Source organism: Lupinus angustifolius, chromosome LG02, assembly GCF_001865875.1.
Source record: "Lupinus angustifolius cultivar Tanjil chromosome LG02, LupAngTanjil_v1.0, whole genome shotgun sequence".
NCBI classification, from domain to species: domain Eukaryota; kingdom Viridiplantae; phylum Streptophyta; class Magnoliopsida; order Fabales; family Fabaceae; genus Lupinus; species Lupinus angustifolius.
Window position 1 is genome coordinate 5,548,969 of NC_032010.1, and position 15,925 is coordinate 5,564,893.

Sequence of the window (15,925 nt, forward strand, 5' to 3'; positions counted from 1 at the left end):
ACATTAGTAACCATGTGCATAAACATATAATTGTTCCAGCATGCACTCCATCGTATAGTCCAATAGGTAATATGGGCAAATAAAGTTCCTAGGTGGGTCATTATGCATAATGCTATAGTCCAGTTTAATAGAAATGTTTAGAGATCTTAAATAAGTCTCAAGCATCATAAACAAACGTTTTAGAGTTGTCCAATATGATTAAAGGCATCTCAATTTGCTGGAATTTATAGAGTTTCTATCTTGACAGTTAATGAAGAAAAATCATATAAGAACAATCAACTTTTAATTCCATCCTTATGCAAAATACAAATCCATGTGACAAAGTTGAAATAGCCAATGACTTATTTGATTATTTCTAACAACTCATGCAAACAGTTAAACAAACAAGATAATGATGTAACAGAACAAACCCATATAATTACTAAAATACATTTGTTATCTTTGCCATAAACTCAAATGAATATTAAATACAGTTCTGGTTGACCATGAACCAGATTTCTGGCCTGAACCCAACTTATCATCCATATTTTAAGAAAACTGAGTGCACAACACTTATTCAACTACTGTCTTAAATGGTAAGTTTCAGAATTTCAGAACAGGAAACTTATGATTCCCTTGAAAAGGGACAAAATAGTAAGCATATCTAAGAATTCTTCCATAAAATATACTAACATGTGTTCTCACAAAGAGTTGTTTGTAAGGATATTAGATCCATGTAGTGTGTGTCATGTAGCATTAATCATCGTTGTTACTCCTCTTCTTCGACTTACGGTACTTTTCCTCATACGCCTTTGCTGTGAGCAAGGCACTGTCAGCTACTTTCCTAATGTTAGGAACATCATAATTCTGAGCCACATAAACTCCGCAAACTGTCCCCAGTATGAAAGAGAAGCTACTCCTGATTATACCCATAGCTACCTGGGTGCTTGGTATGAAATTTCTGCTATTCGAGAGATTTCTTTTGTAAGAATCACTGTCAGAAATAAGCAAATCAGCATTTGTCCAAAATCACATGAGAAGTGCTTTTACACTTTGGCTTTGACAGGAGAAAAAGTTTTTACTGGCCCAATCAAAGTTCTAGCATTTACCACAAGATCAAATCAAAAAGTTGTGTCAATTAAGCTCTGTCATCAACATTAGATATGTCATTGATCTAGAAACATGAAAATTGAAAGTTTACTCAAATTACCTGTCAATAAGTGTCACCAGAGAGTTTATGGCATGTGCTCTATATGTGGAAAGTCATAAATTATTAGAACAATGCTTCTGCTCTGCTTGCAAGATGGGGTTGACTTGTCACTGGTTCTTCTGAAATTTCAACAACGATAGTTGAAAAGCTATAGAGAATGCAGCTGCAAACAAAAATATACATATTATATTATATTGTTAGTCAGGAAATAAATCCCCACAAAACATGATTTATGTTTCACCATATATTCAATGGGAAAAAATTTCTTTTATCAGTCTGTTGGTTGGATTTCAACATTGATGCTTATTTGCAGAATAACAGATTAATTGAACTAGTCACCTACCTGGCAGAATTTTCACTACAAACTTGTAGGGTTAAAACTTATCTCAAAAAACTTCTCTATATATGATTACATACAGTTCTGTTATTTGTAACATATCTATGTCTAGGTTTTAAGTCTGGGTCCATGGCTATCACAGGCGCCAATATGTTAGTTCCGGGAGACGGCAAAAGTCAAAACCTATAATGACCATAATTGTGGCCTAATTTTCCCATCATTATCCGAAATGTCAAGGTTTTGGTAGTTCCTGAAATCGCAACAGCTATTTAAAACCTTGATCTATGTGGTAAGATGTTTGGTATGATGTTTCTTGTGAGGTCAATTAGAAAAGTAATCGGATAGGATAGTTAGTTATTTAGATTTAATTAAATAGTTTTTAATGAATAATTCTAGAATGTTATTATGTTGCAAGATGACGACAGTTGTATGGTCTTCATCATCTTAGGTTTCTTTATTCTCATTTAAATAGGGTATTGTTCATACATTACGACCAATCAATGAAATGAAAGTTACCTTTTAATCTAATCTTATTCTTAATCCTTAGGAGTAGAATAGCATATAGCTTAATTCCTTGATAGTATGTATCCTTTTCCTATCAATTAGTGCTTTCATTTGCTTCTCAATGCCATTGCCTCCCATAACTGTGGATGAGGCTCTCTTGTTCATAAACAAGAAGTATCAACAATTCTAGAATGAAGATCATGCAAGGCATGAGTCCAGAGTCCCTTCTCAATGCCCTTGCCAACCTTAATTATAAGGTAACAACTCTAAAGTCTAAACGATCCCTCCTCCATACTCACTAGCACCATCCAAAACTCTTGTCTCTACGCCCATATTACTACCAACAGACCTCACAACCACATATCTCATTCTCCTTCTTTTCCACATCGGCCGACACAACAGCCACCCCAAAACCACTGCCACAACCAAACTGTCTATCTTCCCAACGCTATTATTATTTTTATTCACCATCTCGATCCTATTATTATACTCAACCTCAGCCACTTCCATCTATCCAACAATGGCCAACACAACAACCACCAAAAACCACCGCCACAACCAAATTATCTACCTTCCCAACACTAATATTATTATTCACCATCTCAATCCCATTATTATGCTAAACCTCAGACATCTTCATCTATCCAACAGCGGCCAACACAACAACCACCAAAATCCACCACCACAACCACAACCAAATTATCTCCCTCCCAACACTATCATTATTATTATTATTTACCATCTCGATCCTATTATTATGATCAACCTCAGACACCTCCATCTATCCAACAACCACCACCATATTATCCTTCATATCCATATTCTCAGCAACAAACATCCTATCACTACGTTATTTTCATTCAATAGAGAAGGCATAAAAAGCAGCAAAACTAGTTAAAGAAACCCTTATTTTTTACACAAAAATAGAGTAATTAAAAATACCCCTCCTAACCAAAATTATCAGAATATGCAAAATTTCAGATGCTATTAAACAAACTATATTAATTTTCAATGGTTATACACACATGAGACGAGACAAAAGATAATACAAACACAAATTACGACTAATTGATGTAAAACAAGCAGATACAAAATTGTGAAACCTAAAAAAAACAAAAGCGAAGTTACGAAAAACAAAATAACAAAACATAAAAACTATATAGATGTTCGCAAATAGGGAGGTGGAGAAAGCAAAGAATGATTGAAACAAGTGAGTGACGGAAATACGAAAGGAAATGAAGAGAGAAGAAATTACCGCAGAGAGAGAGATTAGAGAAAAGTTGGCCCCGCTTAGGGGAAGGAAGTGAAATGGCCATTGAGTAAATGGGTATAAGAGACTTGTTATAGACCTTTCATGGGTTGGGCCGCATTAGTGAAGCCCATCACGCTTGACATAAATTTCAACCCTGTAACCTACCACTTCCAAAAATTTAATTATTATTTGTTATTACCAACCAAATATGTGGAAACCCATTTCAAATTAGCTCAAAATTAATGAGAAATTCATGTTTGACTCAATTCATGTTTTGAGTTTTCCCCAATTTTAATTATTAGGTTCCAGTTCAGAGTAGGTTATATTTAGGGATGGTAAAACCTTATCATATAAGTATTTATAATGAGTACACATAATAATAGTTTATGAATGTGGATGAATTTTATAATACTTTAGGTATCTGTCTATTTATAAATTTATTTTTTAATTAAATATTTATATATAATATATTTTATTATTCTTACTTTATAATTATTTCTTATCCACTTAATTATTATTCCATAATAAATTGTTGTGATTTAACTATACTGTATAAACATCTTAAATAATGGAGGGATCCGTTCACACACAATTTAAGTTACACTAATTACACTCAATCTCATATATTTATTTTCTTAAATTCAATGGGTCAAATATGTGAGTGAAATAAATGATGAGAAAGAAAAATAGAATTCTTAAATAACTTTTAAGTTTCACCCATTTGGTCTGTTAGATTTAAGAAAATGAATGATTCAGATTGAGTATAATTAATGTAATTTGAATTGGGTATAAACGAATCCCCATATTCATGTAATAATTATTTTTATATAATAATTATTACAAAATATATAATAAAATTTCAAAACTCGTTAGGTACTTGTAAATAGTGCACGTTTGAGAACGAGAAAGCACAAATTGTGTCTATCCAACCTCATTGCTATTCCTAGTTATACTTGACATAAATATAATAAATGTGAAATTATAGCAGTATTATATTATGAGTGATGATCCACTTATTTCAAGATTAAGTTTTTAAAACTTATTCCTCATCCTAACCATCAATTTTAGAAAAATCTAAACCATTAGGTGTTCATAGAATTGATGACTTAGAGGTTTGATAAACACAAATTAGACAATATCCAAATTTTCAAAATTCCATAGACATGCAAAAAAAAATGCTATAACTACTCCTAGCAAGACATAATTTTAATTTACCCTAACCATCCCTAGTTAAGCATTAAAAAACCCATAAGTGGAATTTATATCTTTAGTTTTCCAATGCAATATACTATTTTTAAGTTTTTAAACCCAACCCTACAAAATCCTTAATTATTTACTAATCATCAATGAAAATAGTTAATGTTGTTAGATAAAACCTGACTGAAGACTATAAATTTCACTGATGGCCATAAACTCATAATTGCAAGGTGCTTTGATGTACCTCATTACGTAAAAAAATAATAACAAAAACAACTTGTTCTAACATTTTAATTTTTTTTATATATGATGATAAATATCTTTATCCTTCTTCTATTACAGTAAATTCATTTTCCCATCTTAAACGTGTCACACACACCACATGTAAGCATACACGTTGGTGTGTGAGTAGATAGGATGAGAATTCTCTCCGGTACTGAATAGGATTATAATACGTGTTAAAAAATTCTTTCTAACCGTCATGATTTTATATTATTTTCAAATAATAAATAAATAAATAAAATTTAAGAAAAATTCAACCACACATCTTAATAATGGCCTCTCCGTTAATGAAGAGAAGTTAAACTTGAGTAGATAAGGACTTGTTTCATGGTCAATAGAGTTACTAAATCTATTCACTTTTTTTCTTCTTTTGAACTTTTCTCCACTCTCATTCTGATTCCATCTTCAACTATTACTCACTCAAACTCGATATGGCTGAGAAACTAATCGGAGAAGAAGAACAACAGAAACATGCAACCCTCCAGAAGAAGACAACAAAAGAGATCCACTTGTTGCAACTCCTTCAATGTTGCAGCATCAATTGTGAATGCATGCCACAATTTAAAACCATGATTACCATATCTCATTATAAATGTTGGTCTCTCTTATAATAACCACTTAAAAGCCACTCACAGCATAGGATGATGATCTATGATCAGTTGACAGTATAAAAGTGTATCAAACTTCAACCAATAAATAATCCACTAACTCTTTCACTTGGTCTGTGTTAAAAAGGGTGACATATTTGCTTGAGTGTTAATTATGGTGTCCCATAATTATGAATATTACATGTGATGATAATGTAATACACTACGTGCTTATATTTTGCTAATTTTCTGAATCCATGTAGTTTTTTTGTTATTTGGTTTTTCTTTATTAAGAGTATTCTAATTGAAGATATTTTACTCTTATTATACTCATTATAAAAGATTTTGCCTTTCTATTCTTTTGTATTTCAACTTGGTGCTACTTTGTAGTATAGTTGAGTTATAAAGCATTTTAAATAAAAAATAACATGATGTTTTAATGTTTGAGTGGAGCAAACCTATTGGAGTATTTTCTTAAAATAGATGAGTAATTCAATAATGGATGGTCTTCTTTACATAGCAATTTGTTTATACAATCTGATGTGAATTTTTAGATGGCTTTAATGCGTTCATGTGTGAACAAATTATATCTAGTATTTTATTTAATTATTATTAGATAATATCAAGAAATATAGGTTAGAGTTGAAGCTATTTATAACAATCGTTCCTACGAATTATTTTAATTTATATTCCATTATCTTCTTACATGCAAAACTTTTTTTCCCCGTTACTCATTTTACTCTTATTTACAAGTTAACATTTCTTCTAACTTCTTCATATTTTTTCCATGTTTAATTTTAAAGGGTTTAATTTTCACGAACTTATAAGTAAGACTTTTCTAACATTTTTCTCTCCGGTCACTCATTATACTTTTTGTCACATTACCATTTTGTCTACATTTCTCACAATTTCTCCAAGGGTTTAATTGTCACAAACTCATAGGTAAGACTTTTCTAACATTTTTCTCTCCGGTCACTCATTATACTTTTTGTCACATTACCATTTTGTCTACATTTCTCACAATTTCTCCATGTTTAATTTTTCAAAACTGAATTTTCCATTCCTCTAATAACCTTCTACATGTCATTCAATTTTATCATTTCAAATTATTTGATATGTGATATTTATTATTTTATATCTTTTTATTGTACTAATATGATTTCAATTTAAGAAATATGCAATGTCTCATACAAATGCACGAGTATACTGCTAGTAAAAGATAAAATAAAGTAATCTTAATTCTAAAAGAACTTCTAATTAAGGCACTCTAAACAGATCTATGATATAATCATAAGATGAGATGTTATCTCTATATCTATGTATAATCTAAATATTTCTCTATAATATAATTTTAGATATTCTAATATATTTTCATATATTCTAATAAGGACACCTAGGATGAAAAATTGAACAATAACAAAATTATCAACAAAAATAAAATTGTTACATAATTTTCTAGGAAAAGTGTCTAAAACCCCCTAAATTTTATATTTTTTACGAATATGCACCATAAACTAATTTTTTCGCTAATTACCCTTTAAACTCTATTAGTTGATGAAATTGATCTTTGTATAAATATATTGTTAAATTACTCATAAACAACAAAGAAATCGTTGCAATCAAATTCACAACAGTAGCAATGCAATACTATAAGTTAGCCAACATTGCTATTAGAAGGAAACTACCATCAAAATTTAAAATTGACTTAGGATAATATGATAAGTAATCTTCAAAGTTAAAAATAATTAATTCAATAATAGTATTATATATAAACAAATAATCTAATAGTCGATGTTAAAAATGTATGAGTTAGAATTTGTCATTGCTATTAATTTATTTAACATTATCTTTATGGACAAACTAATTTCACCCGTAGTTAATATTGAAGTGGTAATTAGGAAGAAAAAATAGTTTACGACAACTACTTAAAAAATTTAAAGTTTAAGGTGGTTTTGTAAGAAAAGGCTAAGATAATTTAAGAAAAATACTAATAATCTAATGTTGTATCTTACAAGAATAATCACTTGTCTATATCATAATCCTTTAATGGATATCATAATGTTCTATCAGAAATCAACTCTTCAGACATACCATTTAGAATAAAAAAACATTGGTGTAACAAGAATATGATCTAAAAATCTTAATGATGCACAAATCCTCTGAGAATGGTACAATGGATTTGGTGAGCGGTTTTCATGGAAAAGTAAGGTATTGTATTATTCTTTTATAATATTCCTTCATTAATTATTATAAACAATGACAAAATATGGTAGAATATACATCATGTAGAATAGAAATTTAGGATAATAACATGGTTGATGGCAAGAGGAAACGATGAGGTTATACACATGGTATACCTGCCAATAACCCTTTAGAAAAAGAGGAAAATATGTGTGGTCACCTTCTAATTCCTCAAGTTAATACCATTGAGTCTTGATTTAGCCAAAGAATGAACCTTTTGATGTATGTACCCTTATTCTATAATATTATACATCTAACTAAAGATCATGATGCATTGGAAAACTCAAGAAAGGAGAGTTAAGTTTTCCTTCATCACATCACTAATCCCAAACTCTTGTTTGCATATTATGAAAGAAAAAATTGAAGAAATATATCAACAATAGAAATTTAACCATAAATACATGCTCCTAATCATTTTGCCTCAATCATTATTCCTTTTACATGATAATAATTCCTCACTATATTTATTATAAGAAAAAGATATATACACTAACAATATAAGAGTTTTATATATTGTTATTATATCATCTACAATTTATTTTATACTTTTATCTTTAATTTTGTTTCTGAATTTTTTTATTTTTCAAATGTGTAGTTGTTGCACTTTTTTTATCAGCAATTGTTAGTATGTTAATATTTTTTATTGTGTGTGAGATTTGAACTTTCAACCTCCTCCTCCCACATCATTCACCCTAACCGTCATACCACCTTATAACTCCCTTTTTGGTTGTTGGTGAGACTCGAACCCACAATCTCATGTTCTCCGTTCCTTAAGCCATTCATTAAGGATGTAGTTTATACTCGCTAGTCATATGTGCAAGTAAACATGTGTTTAGGAGCCAAGTAATACCAAATGCAAAGGAGATAATAATCATAATAATTATTTTAAATTGTCAAGTATATACCCTTAATTATGTTTTGGAGTATTTCAACATTTTACCTTATTAATAAAGTTTTCTCGCAGATAAAAAATTATTTTAAATTGCAATTTTGTTATGGCTATTTTAAAAAACTAGAAATCAACAATGAATGAAAATGAAAAGAATGGAGTGCGAATGTTGAAGAAAGATAGTGAGTCACTTTTCATTTAATTACACTAAATAATCGTAAAGAATAAAAACATTATATTGACAAAATTAATATACTAACTATTATATATCAAATTATATGATATCTAGAAATAAAAATTACCATCCTTTTCATTTAATATATAGATATAGATAGATAGTAGAAGATAATAGATACGGTTGATCAATGGGCTAAAATATTACATATCAAACCTTCTCATTTTTATATAGCCATTAATCAAATGATGGAGTTTATACTCACTTGTCATTTTAACTAGTAAACTTAGGTAGGAGCCATGAAATACCAAATACAAAGGACGACAATAATCATAATAATTATTTTAAATTATCAAAGATTTAATTTGTAATTTTTTGGGAGTATTTAAGGCACACTTAATTATTAAAAAAATTGTCACAAATAAATTTTTTATTAAAATTGCTATTTTGTTATGGCTATTCCAAAAACTTAGAAGTCAACAATTGAGTGAAAATGAAAAGAATTGAGTGAGAATGTTGAAGAAAGATAGTGGGTCACTTTGCATTGAATTACACCAAATACTAGTAAAGAATAAAGATATTAGATGGACAAAATTAACCTCCTAGATATGACATGTCAAAATTGTATGTTGTCTAATAATGTAAAATCAGCCCTCTATTCAATTCATATGTAGATAATAATAGATGTTACTAAGATATTCCAAAATGGAGAACCACAACCCCCTATATTAATTTTTTTCCCAGTAACTGAAGGTCAATTTATGTAAAAAATACATGACATGCAGGCTAAGTCTAACAAAGGAGAAATTATTATATGGTTCGGGATCAATGATTTCAATTATATTTTTATTATTTATTTGGAATAAACACATTTAATGTTAAGTTATTGAATCATTATCAATAATGATGATTAAATATATCTATACTAATATATAAAGACAAAACATGTCTAAGGGATATATAGGTATTTGAACTGACATGATTTCTATATTCAAATTTTATCCTAACTATTGTATAAATGCAAAATATGCCTAAATGGTATTTAGGTAATTGAGCATGTATAATTTTATTTAATTTCATTTATATACTTAAATGGTGATAATTGAAAGACAATATAATATACTCAATTTTGTATCATATACAATGAAAATAATTTTGCAATAATTCGATGCAAAAAATGGCTGAACAAGTTGTCTATGATTACTGTAGGTTACCTTTTAAATGGAGAACATATTATGTTCTTTGAAACACTCAAAACCTAATCAACTTAACCCTCTTTATGCCCTATTTTCCATATCCGGAGATTATCTCATGTTCATCTTTGATCCAAATTTTTCAGATAATGAAGATCACATTTTTGAATAAGTCTCAAAATACAATCAAATCAAAGATGAAAGGCTTATTATTTCTTAGAAGATATTTCTTTTGTAATAATTTATATCATATAGAGATTCTACACTCAATCTCAAACTACAAACAAAATTATAATATTATATATAATTAAATGTTCGAACAAGATTATAATATTATGTGTACTTAATACAAAAATATGTGATATAATTCTCTAAAATGAAATATATAAAAATTAAATACTCAATACTAGAAAATAATAATGAAGATCAACATGTATGAAGTGTATGTCGACACGCTAGTACCAATAATCTTAAAACCATATAAAACTTCCTCCTGCCAAACAATCCTTGGAGAATCTCAAAATTGAATAATCAATTTCACATATGTGTAAAGGTTGTTAAACACGGAAGAAGGCATTCATGTCCTAGGGTTTTCAACTGTATAACAGTTTTATATTTAACATTTATTGCACTTCTTGGATATATAAAGTTATATCAGTACCACTCAATTATTATATACAATTTTATATCATTTAACCAATATTATTATAATTGAATCAATCATTAACCCTGTCCATTATTAGTTCAATGACGAAATTAGCAAGTCATTAGTTAGATTAGTTAAATCAACATACCTTAAAAATAATTAAAATTTTATAATACTACCTAATATTATTTAATAATTTTATACTAAAATTTTAATAGTATTGTTATTACAAAAATACTAATTAAATAACAAACAATAAAAGGTTTATGAAAAATAAAATATCACAAATAAGTTGAAAATATCGTCATATAATATAGCTTTTTTACGATTTAACTACAACAAAATTATACAAATAAGTTTAAACATTAATTAAACAAATAAGAATTTGTTACAATATAAGCTAAAAGATATAAAAATCTAATAACGACAAACATAAACACAAATAAGTTGAACACACAAAATTAGTTTTCCTCACAAGGCGTCACTTTGATGTTAATTTTTTTAAAATGGTTGATTCAGCCGACGAGAGTAGTTAGATCGACCAAGTTGCTAGTATTCTATGCAAAATAGTCAAGTTGAACCGATCAATACCAGTTTTGGTTCATAGCCGATCAAAGGAGCAGTTCGAACTAATTGGATGTTCATTCTAGGTTAGATCATTATGTCGAATCAAATTTAATAACACTACATTTATTGCAATTTGCACCCCTGACCCAGCGTCCTAGATTCGCCAAGTTACATTTATCATAAAATTTATTATATGTTTAATGCTTCTAGTTTTTTATGCTGTACTAAGTGCTTATGCAATTATTGACTCTTATTTTAGAATATTTTTTTATCATAGTTTACATTAAATTTAAAAACTCATAACAGTTTTCTTGGGATTGGTGTTAAACAAAAACTTCTCTTTTTTCAATTCCGTGTACTACGAAACTACATTTTTGTAGTATTTATAGATGTTCTCACATAGATTTTTAGGCATCGCCAACTAGTGAGTGTTTATTTCCATGGAAAAGCTAAGTGGAAAGTTACAACAAGTTCATAATACTCACATTCAGAAAGAAGATGAAGATAATAATATCTTAGGAAATTATGGATCTGCTAGTGTTTATCAACACAATAGGTCTATTGACATTAATCAACCACCACAAATTGAAGACCAAGACCAAGGTCATCTTTCTATAGGACATGAAATTAATTATGAGGTAGACTCATTTTTATTCATTCCAACTGAATATTATTTGTGTTTTTATTTTATTTTTTGTCAATTTAATTTGAATGCTAGATTTTCCCTCATCTTCATTATTACCATGGGTGTACTTATAGATTACCTTGCCTACGATTATATTTTCCTTTTTTTATATAAAATTAATATATTGACATTTTGTTCATAGCATACTCTATAAAATTATTTTTATTTTTCATGTTTTTTGTTTATTCAAAGTTGAAATCAACTTTAGAAGAATCGAAAGAGATAAGTGTGGTTGAGACAATGATGAATGAGCATGGAAGTGGTTCGGGTGTTGATTTGAAATTGAAAATTCCGCCTCAAAGCCCAAGTTCACGCATCTCGTCGTTGTCATCGACACCCTTTAACAAAACATGTGCATCTTCCATGTTTGGTTCTGATGAGAATCTTGGTGATGCTTCAAAAGATGAGGGGCTACCATTCACTTTGGCGGGGTGTACTCGTTGCTACATGTACATGCTGGTATCCAAAGATAACCCAAGATGCATGATATGCGGGAATCGCGTGTTGATTGACAAGTTTGAGTGAATTCCAGAAAAAAAACGGTGCAAAGCCAAATTTACTTTGTATTTTTCTGTTTTAAAATTTCATGAAGATTTATGTTTTTCTATTTGATGTCATTTGGTAATAGATTATGTGATCATTTTACCTTTAAATTACTAAAGGTTATAAGTGATTAGCAATATTATGGAAGGTTGAGATAAATTTCCTATTGCTCCCTTCAGTCTTCGTCTTTTTCTAATTTTAAGGTTTTTTTTTGTTTCAAAACTTTTAGTTTAACATTTTGAAGGCTTAGTAAAAACATTCCAATTTTAGCCTCATCAAATAATTATATTTTCATCTTTACTTTATTACACTATGACTTAGCTAAAGAATATAATTAAGTTTCTACCACTTTCAAGAGAATAATATAAGAATTTTAGTGAAATATTTTATAAAATAGAACCCAAATTAGTAATTCCTTAATGAAGAGGTATAAAGAATTGTTTGTTTGAGAAAGTTTGGTAGAATCCGTTATATAATAGAAGTACGGAAATTTAAGAATAAGTTCAATTTTGATGCATGTAACATTCAAAAATTATCATTTATAACTTTCAACAAAAATAAACTCACCCTTTGGTTCATACATTATAAAAGATATATTATTGAATTGACAAGGTAACATGTTTAGTTCTACATAATAGTTTAATTTTTGTGAATGCAAAAAAAAAAAGTGTTGAGAGAATTTACATCCCTTGAATTGGATATCTCTCCTCAACTCGAGTTAGTCTAATTCTAATTTAGTGGCAATTTTTACATTTCTTTGCATCACTATATCAGCCTATTATATTGATATTGTGCTCATAGCTTTAATACAATATAATGATAATTTATATTCTTAATAGTTTGATATGTAATTTTTTGTATTCTCTTTTATTTTGATTAAAAAATTGTATTTTTATCTTACAATGTATTCATTTTATTTTCCTAAAATTAAATATATCATTATTATCAATGTTATTAAACTCGGATCGGTTAATGGCTCAGCTAGGATGCTGAGTTAATGAGTCATTGGTTGGACCAGTGAGTCAATAAATTGACTGATTAACTCGACTTACATTAAAAAAATTAAAAAAAATTGTAATATTAGCTAACATTATTTAATAACTCTATAATCTAGATTTAAAAATATTATCATATCTAATTAAATAATCAACAAAAAATATTATCATATCTAATTAAATAATCAACAAAAAATATTTCACTAATATAAAATATCACAAATAAATTGAAAAAATCCTCAAGTAAGATACATATATATAATAATATATATAGGGAGTTACTCATAAGTGCACATAAGTTTAAGTTTAATTAAAAAAAGAAAATTTTGTTAAAACATAAGTTAACATGTGATAAATATAACAACAACAAAAATTAAAAGTATTTGTTTTTTCATCTCAAAACTATGTTGTTTTTTGTTGTTTTTAAAAATATACTTTATGATTGACTTGGTTGGTCCAACTAGTCCAACCATTCGAGTAACTGATTTTATGTTTAAACTGACTAAGTTGAACCGAGTCAATCTAATTTTGACGTAAAACTGATTAGATGAAAGGCTCAGACTGGTCAGATGTCCGGTTCATGATTGAACCGACTGGTTCAAGCTAAATTTTATAACACTGCTTATTACTAATAATTAATTGTGTAAATAAATTTTAGTTGTTAATTTAGTGTGCACAATAAGAGAACATTATGTGCACAGATATCATAAAAGTGTTTACATTATTAACACTAGTGTGTGACAAACACTTTGTGTCTGTCAAGTGTCTGTCGGTCATGTTCTTATTTTAAAGTATTAAGTAATTAATTTTTATACACTTCATTTTGTAGAATTAAAATGTCCTTTTTTGCATTGTATTTACTTTATATTATAATTTTTTGTCTTTATTATAAAATATGCAACTTATAATTAATATGTTTGAGGTGATTATATAGGATTATATGGTTTTTTAAATTAAAAAATTGAAGGGCAAAATAAGAATATATAAATTATACCATGGTGGTACTTAGATCATGTTTTGACTTTATACATAGGGAAAACATGGTGTAACTACCATCATGCTATAATTTTATTATTTTTCCGTTAATAATTTTTAATTTCTAGAAAAAATATCATTTTTTCATATATAACAACTACCAATATATTAATTACCCTCTTATTTCTTATTTTAATTTGACTATCTATACTTTTATACTATATATAAAGGCAAAACATGGTGTAACTTCCACCGTGGTGTAATTTTCACTTTCTATTTTGCCCTTCATATTATTTATTTTTTACAAAAAAAACCATATAATCCTAATTAATCACCATCAACATATTAATTAACAACATCTCTCACCTTAGACTAAATATTATCATAAACATACAAAAATTATAATATAAAGTACAACGAATCTATATACTATATATAAAGACAAAACATGGTGTAATTTCCACCATGGTGTAAATTTCAATTCCTATTTTGCCATTTATATTATTTAATTTTAAAAAAAAACCATATAATCCTAATTAACCACCACCAACATATTAATTAACCACATCTATCACCTTAAACTAAATTTTATCATAAACCTACAAAATTATAATATAAAGTACACCGAATACAACAAATATATTCTAATTATAAAAATGAAATATATATAAAATTAAATACATAATACCATACAATATTTACCGGCAGACACGAAATGCTTGTATACACTAGTTAAAATAAAGATAAAAATATAATATAAAGTGCACCCAATAAAAATTACAATATAAAATATATTCAATTTAAAAAATATTCTAATTTACCAAAATAAAATATATAAAATTTAAATATTTGATACAAACAAATAAAAATGTATAACGGCATATACTTTGTGTCTGTTGTCACTATAGTAAGTAATAAATTAAAATAAAAAGTACTGTAATGCACATTTTACTAACTAGTAAAAAGGAAAAATAGAAGTGACTATCAAGTTAGAGGCACGTACAATTGTTGCATTCTTTACTACAAATTGAACAATGAATGCAATCTTATTACTGTTTTGGAATCAAAACATTAGATATGTAGTTTTTATTAAATATAGTTTGAAATCACTAAATCTACCATGACCACATATATTTTCAAATATTTCTCCAGCTGCAACATATTATATGACTATAGCTAAATTAGACCTGTTAAAATAGGTGAATTTAGTTTGGGCAAACCAAAAAACTTTGAGTTTGGACATTATATTAGGTATTTTCTATTTTTAATATTATATGGGTCGATTCACTATAATTCACGGTCCCTTAAGGTGGGTTTTGGCTGTAATTTAATACACAAAAATTGTATCCTGGTTTTATAGTCTCATCCAATTTTGCTTGACTCATGCGCGAGCTAACCCAAACTTGTGTAGATAATCCATTTTGATAGGTCTAGGCCAAATGAGTATTAGTAAGTAACATGGCAATCAATGGTTATTTAATCCCAAGTTTTTTAAATTAACTTCTTATCATAGTCATCAATTCTAGGAACATCTAATAATTTAGATCTATTCACTAATTCAAATCATTGAATTTTTCTAGAATTGACGGATAGGATGTGAAATGAATTTAGCCCCCTCATCCTAATAATTTAAAACAATCAAATTCAAAATGGAGGGTCTTAAGTAAT

The 15,925-nt window shown here is 28.1% G+C and overlaps 1 protein-coding gene and 1 long non-coding RNA gene across 2 annotated transcripts; one reads left to right on the forward strand and one right to left on the reverse strand.

Moving 5' to 3' along the window:
- On the reverse strand, window positions 980–3,334 carry LOC109334337. Its single transcript, XR_002106086.1, has 3 exons — window positions 3,286–3,334; window positions 1,190–1,352; window positions 980–1,077 (listed from the first exon to the last, which is right to left on the reverse strand). It is a non-coding gene; the product is annotated as an uncharacterized LOC109334337 (long non-coding RNA).
- On the forward strand, window positions 11,484–12,447 carry LOC109334321. The gene is made up of 2 exons (XM_019570031.1): window positions 11,484–11,697; window positions 11,937–12,447. Exons 1-2 carry the CDS (start codon window positions 11,500–11,502, stop codon window positions 12,267–12,269), a joined length of 531 nt encoding a protein of 176 aa, XP_019425576.1. The 5' UTR covers window positions 11,484–11,499; the 3' UTR covers window positions 12,270–12,447.

Bases quoted from the DNA above. Each gene is read 5' to 3' on its own strand.
- LOC109334321 (XM_019570031.1), top strand. From the start codon at position 11,500: ATGGAAAAGCTAAGTGGAAAGTTACAACAAGTTCATAATACTCACATT. The intron at 11,698-11,936 runs GTAGACTCATTT...GTTTATTCAAAG, and splicing joins GACATGAAATTAATTATGAG to TTGAAATCAACTTTAGAAGA.